The following is a 15,183-nucleotide window of genomic DNA, read 5'->3' as shown; positions in this document are numbered from 1 at the left end:
GATTGACCCTAGGTCAGCTGTGCACCAGGTAAAGCATTCTACTCCTGGAGTATCTTGGACCCTCAATACGAATATTCAGACATCACAGGCCAGGTGCTGTCTTGCTCACTTGCTACAGCACTGGGAGGGTGGAAAATCATTTCCTGCCCCAATCCTCAGGTCAAAGAGCTGAGGCACTCAAACAATATGAGTTTTGGGGTCCACGGAGGAGATGTGCTTTGTCCTTCAAAACCCAGAGTAAAATTAAGGTGGAACCGCTACCTCACTGATTCTCTTATGTGTGACGTGGGAGTTACATTTCTTAGCAGCAACCAGCACAGTTCAGGAGCCTAAGGGGAGAAGAGAGGGTTGTGATGGCCACAGCTTGTGGCCCCCTCTGTAGCTGCGTCCCAGTTAAGCTGTGACTACAGGTACTGGAAGTAGTCAGGACAGACAGATACACCACGGTGCTGTGGGGCCTGCCTACAACAAACCTTTTATTTCATTATTTTCCTTTAAGGCTACAGGAACTCGGCATAAACAAAGCCGCTGAACCTCCTTGGAAAAATATTGTCCCATCAAGTTGGGGGTGCAAGCTGGGGGTCCCAGGCTCAGGCCGCATCCTCGCTGCCTCATCTGCTAATTCAGCAGAGTCTTTTCCTGTGAGTCTGCAGGGTTTGAATCAATTCGTTCAGGAAACAAGAGCTTCTCACTGATGGCCTCCTTTATGGGCAAATACTGTGAGATCTCATTGGGTTCTGTGAAGAGGGCCGGCGAAACATGCTGAAAGCACAAACAGTGGCATGAATGAAAAGATCCCACATGCATGCTCGAAGCATGCAGGCCCCATCAATGCACTCGTGACCTTAGGTAAATGTTTCAGCTCAAGTAGTCACAGGGCAGGCCCTAAATTACGAGGGAAGGACATAGAAGATGACTCAGGGCCCAGCTGGATGCCCCAGACAGTCTTACTTACTACAGAAAGAGCTCAGAGATCACAGGGGCTGGAGGTCCTGATTACAGATGGTTCGAGGAGCTCAATAAGGTTAATTCAATGCCCTTTCTCTCTTGCTCCTTTACCTTGGATGCCAGCCCTCAGGTAGCTACTGGAATGGTCTGTAGTGGACTCTTGAGTAACTCTTCAAACCACACCAACCCTCCACAAGATGCCAGGATGTAGGCTGAGGGGTTCAGTTCACACCCACCCCGCATGCACATGCCATGTAAAAGCACAGGCAAAAGGACTGCCGCCTCCCCGAAAACCTGGTCAAAAATCAAACATGAACCAGTGTCCGAACACTGATATGTAGACTGTAGACTCAAGGTCCAGGGGTCAGAGGAAGGGTTAGGGCTCCGCAGTTGGCTGGTCCAGTTGGCTCTCGTGCAACCCCCATAGTCCTCTGGGTCCTGCCAGGAGGTATCCCTGAGCATAGAGCCAAACAGTACCCCCTAAAAAAATGTACGAAGATACTGTACCATTAAATTGGCAATTCTGCTCTCTCTCGATGTATATTCCCGCAACATATAGGTCTTGTCAGCCTGGCGTGAGAGAAATTAAAGGCTAAGGTGAGTTCACACACAGCTATGGACCCTTGGTTAGAGAGAAGTGCAAGCAGTTTACAAAAAAACGGGGAAATTCACAGAATACTGCATGCAGGCATAAAAGAGCCCAATCACTTTTTCCCAGATCAGAACAGACCCCAAAACCTGCACGTTCCAGTGGCCTCAGACATAGGCATAAACAGTCAACCCACACCATGGGAGAGAAACAAGGCAGAGAGTTCACACTGTTCCTGGTGATAGGATAAAACACCAGGCCACAGGTCCAACCAGGTTTGAGCACCGGTAACCCCAATCCCTGGGCATAGAGCCTCAAGTAAGCCCTGAGCACCATAGGGGTGGCCTCAAAAATAAAATAAAATAAAAACAATAAAGACCTTTTATTTAGTGTTATCAGTTATTTGAATATATATATGATTGAGAGAGAACACCTAGCAGCGCTCAGGGGTTACTCCTGGCTCTGTGCTTAGAAATCACTCCTGGCAGGCTTGGGAGACCATAAAAAATGCTGGGGATCAAACTCAGGTTGGCAGCATGCAAGGCAAACACCCTTTCCACTGTGCTATCATTCTGGCCCTTCATATTTCTCTCTCTTTTTTTTTTAAATTTTTGGCCACACCTGGCATGCCCAGAAGTTATTCTTGGTTCTGAACTCCTGAATCACTACTGGCAGTCCTCAGAGAATCACATGGGATGCTGGGATTAAACCCAGATCAAGTACATGTAAGATAAGCACCCTCCCCACTGTACAATAGCTCCAGCCCTAACTATAAGATTTTTAAATTAGGGTTTAGAATGCAGTTTATGGGGCCAGAGAAATAGCACAGCAGTAGGGGTTTTGCCTTGCATGCAGCAGACCCAGAATAACATCCCATATGGTCCCCCAAGATTACCAGGAACGATTTCTGAGCACAGAGCCAGGAGTAACCCTGAGCACAGAGCCAGGAGTAACCCTGAGCACTGTTGGGTGTGACCCAAAACCCAAAACAAAAAAAACAAACAAAACAAAAAAAAAAGAATGCAGTTTATTGCATTTTCTGTAATATAGTCAATATCAAGTGGAATCACAAGAGTATCTATTCCCTTAATCTTTCAAACAGAATAATGTTCATTATAAAAAAATGACATTTAGGGCCCGGGAAGGTGGCGCTACACGTTAGGTGTCTGCCTTGCAAGCGGATGGACCGCGGTTCGATCCCCCGGTGTCCCATATGGTCCCCCAAGCCAGGGGTGATTTCTGAGCGCATAGCCAGGAGTAACCCCTGAGCGTCAAACGGGTGTGGCCCAAAAACCAAAAAAAAAAAAAAAAAAAAAAATGACATTTAAATATAAAAAGTGTAAATCAGCAGCGATCACTGTTTCAGTAGCTAATACTATCTTTAACACCTAAAAAAATCTTCACACACCAAACATGTCCTATTCGTTTTCCAAACTCAACAATGATGTAGCTGAAGAGACATGATGTGGGTTTGATTCCTGGCATCTTATAAGGCCCTCTGAACCCCACTAGGAAGGGGTTCTAAGAAGGTTCTAAGCTAGCTCATTCTGCAGTCATTTGGAGGATTTGGTAATGAGCCATTTGGTCATGATCACTGAGCACTGAGTAAGAAGTAAGTCCTGAGTATAGTCAGGTGTGGGTCCCCCAACCCCTGCCAAACAAACAAACAAACAAACAAAACAGGAAATGCTTAATGTCAAACTTGCTGGCTGACAAGAAAGAAGGAGAAGTGGCTGTTGCATGACGGTGTCCGGGTTCCACAAAGAACATACCTCGTGGTATAGCCTAGTGTCGTTCATCCGGATAAGCACCCCATCGATGCGCAGAAAAAATCGCAGCAGCAGGAAAAAGCTAGAAGGCATAACTCTCTGGGGGGAAAAGAAGACACTGATATTTTAATCACATCTTATTAGTCTTAAATTATTTTTTACTCCTAGGGATATACCATAGGAACACAAAAATACAATACAAAAATCCCTTCCTTGGGCCCGGAGAGACAGCACAGCAAGACAGACTTGCAAGCAGCCAATCCAGGACCAAAGGTGGTGGTTTAAATCCCGGTGTCCCATATGGTCCCCCGTGCCTGCCAGGAGCTATTTCTGAGCAGACAGCCAGGAGTAACCCCTGAGCACCTCCGGGTGTGGCCCAAAAACCAAAAAAAAAAAAAAAAAAAATCCCTTCCTTACACCTATATTCATTGCAGCACTATTTACCATAGCAAGACTCTGGAAACAACCAAGATGCCCTTCAACAGATGAATGGCTAAAGAAACTGTGGTACATATACACAATGGAATATTATGCAGCCGTCAGGAGAGATGAAGTCATGAACTTTTCCTATACATGGATGTACATGGAATCTATTATGCTGAGTGAAATAAGTCAGAGGGAGAGAGACACAAAATTAGTCTCACTCATCTATGGGTTTTAAGAAAAAAAAAAAAGACGGGCCCAGAGAGATAGCACAGCTGTGTTTGCCTTGCAAGCAGTCAATCCAGCACCAAAGGTGGTTGGTTCGAATCCCAGTGTCCCATATGGTCCCCCGTGCCTGCCAGGAGCTATTTCTGAGCAGACAACCAGGAGTAACCCCTGAGCACCGCCGGGTGTGGCCCAAAAACCAAAAAAAAGAAAAGAAAAGAAAAGAAAAAAAAGACATTCTTGCAATAATTTTCAGAGAAAAAAGAGAGGAGGGCTGGAAGTTCCAGCTCACTTCATGAAGCTCACCACAAAGAGTGATGAGTGCAGTTAGAGAAATAACTATATTGAGAACTATCCTAATAATGAGAATGAATGAGGGAAGCAGAAAGCCTATCTGGAGTACAGGTGGGGGTGGGGTAGGGAGGAGGGAGATTTGGGTCATTGGGGATGGGAATGTTGAACTGGTGAAGGGGGGTTTTCTTTACATGATTGAAACCCAACCAGAATCATGTTTATAATCAAGGTATTTAAATAAAGATATTTAAAAAAAAGGAAGTGGGGCCAGTGAGGTGGCGCTAGAGGTAAGGTGTCTGCCTTGCAAGCACTAGCCAAGGAAGGACCTCGGTTCGATCCCCCGGCATCCCATATGGTCCCCCAAGCCAGGGTCAATTTCTGAGCACTTAGCCAGGAGTAACCCCTGAGCATCAAATGGGTGTGGCCGAAAATCCAAAAAATAAATAAATAAAGTATTGCACATAAACTGCAATATTTATGTCATTCTATTATAGCTTTACAATTAATGTTCTTTTTTATACTGATGGGAAGATGAACACAGAAATATTTTATTTATGTCAATGACTTTCAATGGACTTAGATTAAATGAGTTTGTATAAGGAAAAAAAAAAGAAATTATGTTTTGGGGCCGGAGAGATAGCACAGTGGTAGGGCATTTGCCTTAGACACAGAAGGACAGTGGTTCGAATCCCAGCATCCCATATGGTCCCGAGCCTGGTAGGAGCGATTTCTGAGTATAGAGCCAGGAGTAACCCCTGGGGGGGGGGGGGCGACAGAGAGAGCACAGCGGTAGGGCATTTGCCTCAGAAGGACAGTGGTTTGAATCCTGACATCCCATATGGTCTCCAGAGCCTGCCGGGGGTGATTTCTAAGCATAGAGCCAGGAGTGGCCCCTGAATACTGCTGGATGTGACCCAAAAACCAAAATAATAATTATAATAATAATAATAAATTTATGTTTATGTTAACTTGAGTGACAGCACAATGGGTAGGGAATTTACCTTGCATGCGGCTGACCTAGGTTCCATCCTTGGCACCCCATAGGGTACCCTGAGAACTACCAGAAGTGATCCTTAGCCTGCTGGATATGGCCCCAGTTACACACACACCCTAGAGACACACACACACACACAGGTTAATTAGCAGCATACAAGTCTGTACCATCTGCCCCTAGTCAGCCTTTTTTTTTTTTTTTTTGTGGTTTTTGGGTCACACCCAGCAGTGCTCAGGGATTATTCCTGGCTCCAGGCTCAGAAATTGCTCCTGGCAGGCACGGGAGACCATATGGGACGCCGGGATTCGAACCGATGACCTCCTGCATGAAAGGCAAACGCCTTACCTCCATGCTATCTCTCCGGCCCCCCTAGTCAGCCTTTAAAGTTTAAAACCTTCTCTTTTGGGGGGCTGGTTGGGTTTTTGGGTCATACCCGCAGCACTCAGGAGTTACCCCTGGCTCTGCGCTCAGAAATCGCTCCTGGCAGGCTTGGAGACCATATGAGATGCCGGGAATTGAACCCAGGTCTGTCCCAGGTCGGCCACATGCAAGGCAAAAGCACTACCACTGTGCGCTCTCTCTCAGGCCCTAAAAACCTTCTTGATTTATTTAACAACCTAGTCTTAGACTCTTACAATAGAAAAGTACTTTTCCTAGATTAAAATATACTAAAGTTCAAAAGACTCAATATGTATCCTAGTAAGATGAAAAGTTTCATTTTTATTTTAATAAACAGCTACAGTAACCAACAGTAATCTGGACTTAGTTTTTTTTGTTTTGTTTTGGGTTGTTTGCTTTCTTTTTTCTCTCTGCTCTCCCACTCCACTGTTTTTATTTCTGTTTTGAGGTCCACACCCTCAGAGCTTACTCCAAGCTCTGTACTCAGGGATCACTCCTGGCAGGCTTGAGGGACCATATGGGGTCTCAGAAATCAAACCTGGGTTGGCTGTGTGCAAGTCAAACAACTTCCTCACTGTGCTATTATTGTTCTTGTCTCCTAACCTGGACTTTCTTTTGGTTTTTGGGCCACACCCGGCGGTGCTCAGGGGTTACTCCTGGCTGTCTGCTCAGAAATAGCTCCTGGCAGGCACGGGGGACCATATGGGACACCGGGATTCGAACCAACCACCTTTGGTCCTGGATCGGCTGCTTGCAAGGCAAATGCCGCTGTGCTATCTCTCTGGGCCCCCTAACCTGGACTTTCACCTCTATCACTGAGCTTTTATTTCTTTCTCAGTACATTTTTGTAGTGGGGCAGACAGCAATGCCCACCTGTGTTAGGGAGCAGAACGGTGTCTTCAGAGCATCACCAAGACTTCCTAGAGAGGGATGAGTAAGAACGAAAAGGAAACATACCAAATCCCAGGCATGGGAGTGCCTGCAGACCTTCACGGAAACAAGGCACCTGGGGCTCCTCATTCGGTTAAAGAACTGGCCACCAGCAACAGAGGCTGCTGGAGGTTCTAAGAAGGTTCTAGGCTAGCTCATTCTACAGTCATTTATAGGATTTAGTCATGAGCCACCCTAAGATGTGGTGGGTGACTGTGGCCCAGCCCTGGCCACAACCCCATTTCACTTGAGAGATTTTTAAATAAGCCCAGGAACACAAGGACATAGAATAAAACAAAAGTTAGCCATTTACAGATCATAAGGAATTTCCAACTCTAACATTTCCAGTCATAAGGAAACTAAGCTTACAATGAACTCCAAAAACTTTTCATGAACTCCCAACCAAATTCAGTTCCAAGACTCCACGGGGTGAACAGTCGGTGTGAGGGGTGCAGGCCAAGTCCCCTGTGGAATTTCACCGACAGTGAGACCAGACGTAAGGCCCAGTGGGAAGATGGGGAGGAGGGCAGGCAGGAGGACAGTGAGGAAGGTGAAGAGGACAGGGACAATAAGGAGGTGAAGGCTGGAAAGTATGGAGGGATGACGGGCAGGAACACAGGGAGGACGACGAATGCCTAGCACAGACCCTCACACTCACAATTTTCACACTCAGGCTGGACACGCCATGGTCATGAAGCTCATCTTCAAACAGGAGAACTTCTTCAAAAAACTTGATCTGTTCTCTGGCTTTTAGCTTCTCTGTGTCAATGTGATCCGTTGTAGAGACAACCTGAAGGAAGAAGAACCTCAAATATTCCAAGGTGGCATGAGTGGGGGTTAAGTGCCTACCTCTACCTCACTCTTGGCCCACCTGAGCTCTATTCCCTCCCCCAACGCCATGTGGTTCCCTCATCCCCAGCCTCACCAAAAGTGATCCCTGAGTACAGAGCCAGGAGTCAGCAACAGAGCCAGGAGTCAGGAGCAACAACAACAACAAAAAAATCAACAATAAACTGACCTTTAGCTTGAGCGCCTCTCCCAGGAGTGTGCCCTTATAGTCAGTGGTGTAGGTCCAATCATATGGCTTCGCCACCTCCTTGGAGTGTTCTCCCTCCGACCTCAAAGAGCCAGAGGGGAGGTTGTGGTGAGGGGTGACAAACAGAGATGCCCACACCTCACTCTATTCTCTAACATAGATAGGGTCCCTGAATGCAGCCCACCCAGCACCGAGCTTTAGTGTGTCCTGCCGTGCTGAACCTGCCCGATCCCTGAGAACCTGAGTTAGCAATGTCTACTTTCCTGCATTCTCCAGAACATCTGTTATGACATAAGTAGAAAATTACCTCGATCGGTCTGGTTACCAAAGAACGCACTTTGGTTTGGTTGTTGTTCTTTGTTTTGGGGGTCACACCCAGTGACACTCAGGGGTTACTCCTGGCTAAGCACTCAGAAATCACTCCTGGCTTGGGGGATCATATGGGATGCGGAGGTCCATCCTGGGTCAGCTGCGTGCAAGGCAAAAGAGCTATCACTCCAGCCATGCATTTTGGTTTTGGCTTTTGGGTCACACTCGGCAGTGCTCAGGGCTTACTCCTGGCTCTGTACTCAGGGATCATTCTTGGCTAGCTTTGGGACCATATAAAGTGCTGGGGATCGAACCCAGATCAGTTGTATTCAAGGCAAACACCCTGCCTGCTGTACTATCACTCCAGCCCCAAGCATGTTTTTCTTAATTTCCACAGCCCCTGAAATTTTCACGGCACATTCTAAGTAGACATTTTTCTTTAAAAACAGGAACATAGGGGCCGGAGAGATAGCATGGAGGTAAGGCGTTTGCCTCTCATGCAGGAGGTCATCGGTTCGAATCCCGGCGTCCCATATATGGTCCTCCCGTGCCTGCCAGGAGCAATTTCTGAGCCTGGAGCCAGGAATAACCCCTGAGCACTGCCGGGTGTGACCCAAAAACCACAAAAAAAAAAAAAAAAAAAAACAGGAACATATAGGCCAGAGCTATAGTATAGCAGGTAAGGTACTTGCCCTGCATTCAATGAACCTAGGTTTATTCTCCAACACCTGATTTGTTCTCTTGAAAATGGCTAAGACTGGGGCTGGAGCAACAGCACAGCGATAAGGTGTTTGCCTTGCACTGGCCAACACAGCACGGATGGTGGTTCAAATCCCGACATCCATATGGTTCCCTGAGCTGCCAGGAGCAGCTTCTGAGCGCAGAGCCAGGAGTAACCCCTGAGCGTCGCCGGGTGTGACACCCCCCCCCCCCAAAAAAAAAGAAAACTGCCAAAAGTGATTCCTGAGTTCAGAGTCAGTAGTAAGCACTACTATAAAATTATACAAAACAAAAATGGGGCCGGAGAGATAGCATGGAGGTAGGGCGTTTGCCTTGCAATACAGAAGGAAGGTGGTTCGAATCCGGCATCACACATGGTCCCTCAAGCCTGCCAGGAGCAATTTCTGAGCGTAGAGCCAGGAGTAACCCCTGAGTGCTGCCAGGTGTGACCCAAAAAACAAAACAATGATGGGGCCGGAGCAGTGGTGCAGCGATAGGGTGTTTGCTTTGCATGCGGCTGACCTAAGACAGACCACAGTTCGATCCCCAGGCGTCCCATATGGTCCCCCAAGACAGGAGTGATTTCTAAAAACACAGCCAGGAGTAACCCCTGTGCATCACTGGACATGACCAAAAAACCAAAAAAAACAAAAAACAAAAAACCAAGGGGCCACAATGCAGAAGGTGTTTGGCCTGCATAGAACAGACCCAGGTTTGATCCCCCACTTCTGATATGGTCCTCTGAGCCTGCCAGGAATGATTCCTGAGTGCAGAGCCAGAAGTAACCCCTGAGCACCGCACCAAAACCAAATTAAAAACAAAACAAAACATAAAGGAACATCCAAGAAAGAACCCTTTCTTTCAGAAAAGGGAAGGCTTGGCGAAATCAACCTCACAGAGCTCAGCAAAATTATAATTTAATTTATTGCAAGGGGGCCAGATAGTACAGCTGGGAGGTCCTTTGCACTCCTCTTGCAAAGGCCAATCTGCGTTCAATCCTGGGTGCCCCCATAGTGATCCCTCAGTGCAAAGGCAGGAGAAACCCCTGAGCACAACTCAGTGTGGCCCAAAACAAAAAATAAAAGTCAATTTATTTTTAGGAGCGGAGCAACCGACCTCCTTTTATAGGTGAGGAAAATTAGTTTTAGAATGATCCAGTAAACCCCCGGCCTGTGGGGCGGCTTGGGGCTCACCTGCTCTCCTGCCACTCCTCAGCGCAAGCCACCTTCAGCATCCCCTGGCAGTTGTTGACACACCTCAGTGCATCGGCGGCATTGAACTCGATGCCGAAGCCGGAGCAGTGCAGGATCCGGAGGACGTTGTCCCCGAACATCATCTCTGGGAGCGACGGCATGTGCAGCTCATTGGCCAGCCTACAGAAACCACAAATCAGGGACCTAATGCCACTGGGGGTGTCCGACTGTCTGTTCCTCCATGTCCCTTCCATGCAGCTTTCCTACTTCACCCCAAATGACAGAGCCTAGATATATCAGCATTGCCCACTGAGGGGGAGGGGAGAATCACCCTAGACCTCCTGAGATAGCCAAAAGTGGGCATCCAAGATGTTCCAATAATGTCTTGTTCCCATAAAGACTCCAAGAGTTTAGGAAGGTCACTGGGGCTCTCAGCACCAGCAAGGGGTGCACACAAAGCTCGTTCCTTGAACCTTGACTGCTCAGACTCACCGAAAAGTTTTATTAGACAACTACAAGGTTGGAGCCATAGTACAGTGGGCAGGCACTAACTTTGTATGTAGCTCTACTCCCTAGCATCCCACAGGGTCCCTGGAGCCCTGTCAGAAGTGATCCCTGAGCACTGAGCTAGGAGTAACCACCACCTGCTGTTCTATCTCTCCAGCCCTAAGTGTTAATTTTTCGTCCACAGAAAAATTTAAACTTCTCGAAGATCTACTGTCCTTCCCCAGTACTTTCCTCTGTCTCCACCTTCAAATCCACCTGGATCTGTCCTAGGGATCCACCTCTGCTTCTGGAAGATGGCCAGAGGGTATCAACTTATCCTCCACAGCACCAGCGCTAGGGGCTCCTCTAAGCAGGTTTCCAAACCTTAACTCCAAGTAAAACCCAATAGGGCTCAGAGAGTGGGAAGGACCTCAGTCTTGCATACAGTTAGCTGACCCAGGTTTTTTCCTCCTCATTCCATAAGGTCCCCTAGAGGAAGGCAATGATCTCAAGATCTTAGAGCACAAAGCCAAGAGTAACCCCGGGGCATCAGTGGGTGTGACCAAAAACAAATCACGCCTTCCCAAGAAAAATAAAAAAGAAGAAAGAAAAACCCACAAGGTTGCAGTATCTACTTTATGATCAGTCCACAACTTGACCTGTTCCTGCTCACTCCTCCCTCCTCGTTTCTTACAGGCCAAGCTTTCTAGTAATGGCCCAGAACAGGCAACATGCAAACCCCCTTTTCTGTCCTCCTGGCCTCTTTCCCTTCTAATCTAACTTGTTTCTTGCAGGCTTTCAATCCACCGCCCCCCCCCCCCCTTACTGCAGCAGGGTGAGGGAGAAGAGGGATCCAGCACAGAAAGGATGCCTGGAGCAAAGCCTTTGCACCAATTTGTACCCTGTGGGAGCCGGATGTGGCAACTAACTCCTCCAACCTGGTTTTAAAAATATGATTATAGATATATAGATGGAGATAGATGATAGATAGATAGATATAAATAGAGATAGATAGATAGACAGACAGACAGACAGACAGACAGACAGACAGACAGACAGACAGACAGATAGATAGATATCCTCTGCAGGGCATCCTAGCCCCGGGGACCAAGCACACGTCCCCAACATTGACCCCCATAAACAGTTCTGCAAACACACCGCCGCCGGGATCACACTCCCTCGAGCTCCCGGCTTTTACCGGGCGCCCCCCTGATCCCCGCCTGCACCGAGATTGAGCTCAGCCATTCCCTAATCAAAGAGCCCAAGAGCCCGCGCTTCTCAGAGCCATCCCAGGCGAGTGCCGAGGCCTGCCTCGAGGGCAGGGAACCAGGAGGGCGCGGGTGCGCTCCAAAGCCCGAAGCTCCAGCGCCGGTCGCAGCCCCTCTTTCCGTGCTGCCATGCAAAGCGGTCCCTCTAGCACGTTTCTAAACCTCGACCACCAGTCTTGCAAAAGGGCAACGATGCCCGCTGAGCCTGCGGAGCCCCCGTGCCTGCAGGGCCCGGGGATGGGGCCCCGAGCGCCTATCCCCCAAGGGGCTGTCAGGCAAAGCTCGAGTAAGCCCACAGCCCGGGGGCCCCCGAAGGCCTCACTTCTCCACGTCGGCCGACTTCATGATGTGCGTCTTGGCCGCCGTGAGCTTCCAGGGCCCGAAGGAGAAGTCCCGGTGGCTACTCTGGAAGCCGTGGATCATCATGGTGGCAGAGGCCCGCGCGGGCCACCGGAGACGCAGGAAGAAGAGGCAGGAGCAGCAGGAGCACCAGTGGGCACAGGTTTCTCCGCCTCTCTCGCCTGCTCAGCCCCGTTACCATGCTCGGCCCCACCCGCCCCCTGCCGGCCAACCTCGACGTCCGCTCCCGCTTCTCCTCCGCCTTCCCCTCCAGCCGGCTCCGCCAGGCACTTCCGGGATCTGTCGTCACTCGGGCGCGACCCGCCGTGACGTCACGCGTGCGCCGGAAGCGCTGGGTGGGGATGGAGGACTGAAGCTGGTGTAGGCGGGAGCGCCCCGCCCCCTTCGCCGGAGCTCATTGGATAGCCTCGTCTCGCGAGACTTCGTCCGAAACGGGCTTGCAAGAGGAGTTTGGAGTGTGTGGGCTTAATAACTTGGTGGGTGTTGAGGGTCCAAATTGAGACCGAAGTGTTACTTCTCAGAGATTGGCTGGCACATCCAGGGGATGCACAAGTTGGGTTCCAGCATGCACCCTGTGAGGCACATAATGTAACAAAAAGTATTTATAAAACTATTCTTATAAGGGCCCGGAGAGATAGCACAGCGGCGTTTGCCTTGCAAACGGCCGATCCAGGACCAAAGGTGGTTGGTTCGAATCCCGGTGTCCCATATGGTCCCCCGTTCCTGCCAGGAGCTATTTCTGAGCAGACAGCCAGGAGTAACCCCTGAGCAATGCCGGGTGTGACCCAAAAACCAAAAAAAAAAAAAAAAACTATTCTTATAAGAAATAGATATAGGGGCTGGCGAGGTGGCGCTAGAGGTAAGGTGTCTGCTTTTGCAAGCGCTAGCCAAGGAAGGACCGCGGTTCGATCCTCCGGCGTCCCATATGGTCCCCAAACCAGGGGTGATTTCTGAGCGCTTAGCCAGGAGCAACCCCTGAGCATCAAACGGGTGTGGCCCGAAAAACCAAAAATAAAAAAAAAAAGAAATAGATATAATAGATCGAAGATGTATATATGTAAGATATAATAGATTATAAGATGTAGCTGTACATCTAGTAGTACAGCTAGTACAGCAGGAAGGGCCCTTACCTGCTGACCTGGGTTCGATCCTTGGCATCCCAGCAGTGCTCAGGGGTTACTCCTGGCTCTATGTTCAGAAATCGCTCCTGGGGGCCGGGAAGGTGGCGCTAGAGGTAAGGTGTCTGCCTTGCAAGCACTAGCATAGGACGGACCGCGGTTCGATCCCCCAGCGTCCCATATGGTTCCCCCCCCCAAGCCAGGGGTTATTTCTGAGCGCATAGCCAGGAGTAACCCCTGAGCGTCAAATGGGTGTGGCCCAAAAACAAAAACAAAAACAAACAAAAAAGAAATCGCTCCTGGCAGGCTCAGGGAATCATATGGGGTGCCGGGATTTGAACCACCGACCTTCTGCATGCGAGGCAAATGCCTTACCTCCATGCTATCTCTCCGGCCCCAAATTCTATCCTTTATACAAATCAAAAATTAATATTTCAAGGGGGATCCAAGAGATAGCATAGCATGTATAGCGCTTGCCTTGCAGACAGCTGACCCAGGTTCAAATTCCATACAACTGCCTAGGGTAGTTCCAGAGCACAGAGCCAGGAGTAAACCAGGTGTGGGTGAAACCAAAACAAAAACTTAGGGGCCGGAGAGATTGCATGGAGGTAAGGCGTTTGCCTTGCATGCAGAAGGATGGTGGTTCAAATCCTGCCATCCCATATGCTCCCCTGAGGCTGTCAGGAGCGATTTCTGATTTCTGAGCGTAGAGCCAGAAGTAACCCAAAAACAAACAAACAAAAAAAAAAAAAAAAAAAAAAAAAACTTCAAGGCCCAGAGAGATAGTACTTGCCTGGCATGTGCCTAGTCTTGATTTTATCCTTGGCACCACCAGGTTCCCCAGGCTGGTGAGCCGGATCCTGTGATCCATGATTCCTGGCACCACAGGAAGGAGGCCCCACTATGCTCAAAACAAACAAACAAACAGGAGCCCGAGAGGTGGCTCTAGAGGTAAGGTGTTTGCCTTGCAAGCGCTAGCTTAGGACGGACCTCGGTTGAATCCTCTAGTGTCCCATATGGTCCCCCCAAGCCAGGAGTGATTTCTGAGCGCATAGCCAGGAGTAACCCCTGTAACAGTTGTGGCCCAAAAACCAAAAAAAAACGAACAAACAAACAGAAACAATCTTATAGATTCTGATTTTGCATAGAAGATAAATTACATTGTAAGGGATGATTAATAAACATTTTCTGACCGAAAGTCACTGTTAAGTAGACCTTGTGTTTTTTCTGTATTTGGCATTTTTCTCTCTTTTCCCTCCCAATCTCTCTGTTCTTCTTCCCTCTCCCTCCACCTCCTCCTCCTAAAGGGGGAAATATATTGGATTCCAGGTCAGCACATGCTGTGCTATTACTCTAGCCCCTCTCTGTTCTTTTGTTTTGTTTTGTTTTTAGTTCTGTTTTTTGGGGGTATTTTTTGTTTTGTTTTGTTTTGCCTTTTTTGGGTCACACCTCGGGTGCTCAGGGCTCCGAGCTCAGAATCGCTCCTCAAGGCTTGGGGGACCATATGGAATGCCAGAAATCGAACCGAGGTCCATCTGGTGTTGGCTGTGTGCAAGAAAACGCCCTACCACTGTGCTATCGCTCAGGCCCCTCTCTCTGTCCTTCTTAACCTGATGCCAGTCCCCTCTTCATCCCCCCCCCCAATCTCCTAGCCTGCCCCCACTCCATCACCAGGATCTCCAAGGCCTTGAAAAGTTCCAAATGTGGCTATTAGGGGCCCTCTGCTTCCTTGGCATGGAAACAGAAAAATGTCTTGCTTAAAAAACGAAAAACAACTATTTTGCGGGGTCCACAAAAGCGATACATTTGGTATTGGATATGGGCTAAGGCTGGGACTGAGGGAGGGGTGCATCTTACCCTGGTCTGTATACAATACCTTTGTGACATCCCCCTCTGAATCATGTTCAACTTTCTTAACAAAAATAAGCCCCAGGGGTATTTTTGAACGAATAGCTCCCCAGTAAAGCAAGGGGAAAATTAAAAAGAAAAAAAAAAAAGCTGTTCTGGATAGTAAACATGGCTTCCGACTTAAAAAAGGCAGTGACTCAAACTTGTCTGTCTTGATGGAAGAAGGCTAAGTGGGGAACCTTTCTTCTTCCCTCACTGAAGTACAGTCTAATGA

The 15,183-nt window shown here is 48.6% G+C and overlaps 1 protein-coding gene across 1 annotated transcript; it reads right to left on the bottom strand.

Moving 5' to 3' along the window:
- Positions 1 to 447: 447 nt before the first annotated feature.
- Positions 448 to 12,162, bottom strand: TIPRL (TOR signaling pathway regulator). The gene is made up of 7 exons (XM_049776581.1): positions 11,906 to 12,162; positions 9,830 to 10,009; positions 7,590 to 7,689; positions 7,230 to 7,361; positions 3,310 to 3,405; positions 1,456 to 1,518; positions 448 to 762 (listed from the first exon to the last, which is right to left on the bottom strand). The coding sequence occupies exons 1-7, from the start codon at positions 12,007 to 12,009 to the stop codon at positions 619 to 621; spliced, it is 819 nt and encodes a 272-aa protein (XP_049632538.1). The 5' UTR covers positions 12,010 to 12,162; the 3' UTR covers positions 448 to 618.
- Positions 12,163 to 15,183: the final 3,021 nt, after the last annotated feature.

This window comes from Suncus etruscus, chromosome 7 (genome assembly GCF_024139225.1).
Source record: "Suncus etruscus isolate mSunEtr1 chromosome 7, mSunEtr1.pri.cur, whole genome shotgun sequence".
Taxonomy (NCBI): Eukaryota; Metazoa; Chordata; class Mammalia; order Eulipotyphla; family Soricidae; genus Suncus; species Suncus etruscus.
Note: the sequence above shows the minus strand (reverse complement) of the source record. Positions and strands in the feature narration are given on the sequence as shown.

What these genes read in the sequence shown, in the direction of transcription:
- TIPRL (XM_049776581.1), bottom strand. Translation starts at nt 12,009, where the DNA reads ATGATGATCCACGGCTTCCAGAGTAGCCACCGGGACTTCTCCTTCGGG. An exon ending in CCAGCCTGAGTGTGAAAATT is followed by an intron (nt 3,406 to 7,229) that starts GTGAGTGTGAGG and finishes TTTTCCCCCCAG; the next exon opens with AGAGTTATGCCTTCTAGCTT. An exon ending in ACACTAGGCTATACCACGAG is followed by an intron (nt 1,519 to 3,309) that starts GTATGTTCTTTG and finishes CTCTCACGCCAG; the next exon opens with GCTGACAAGACCTATATGTT.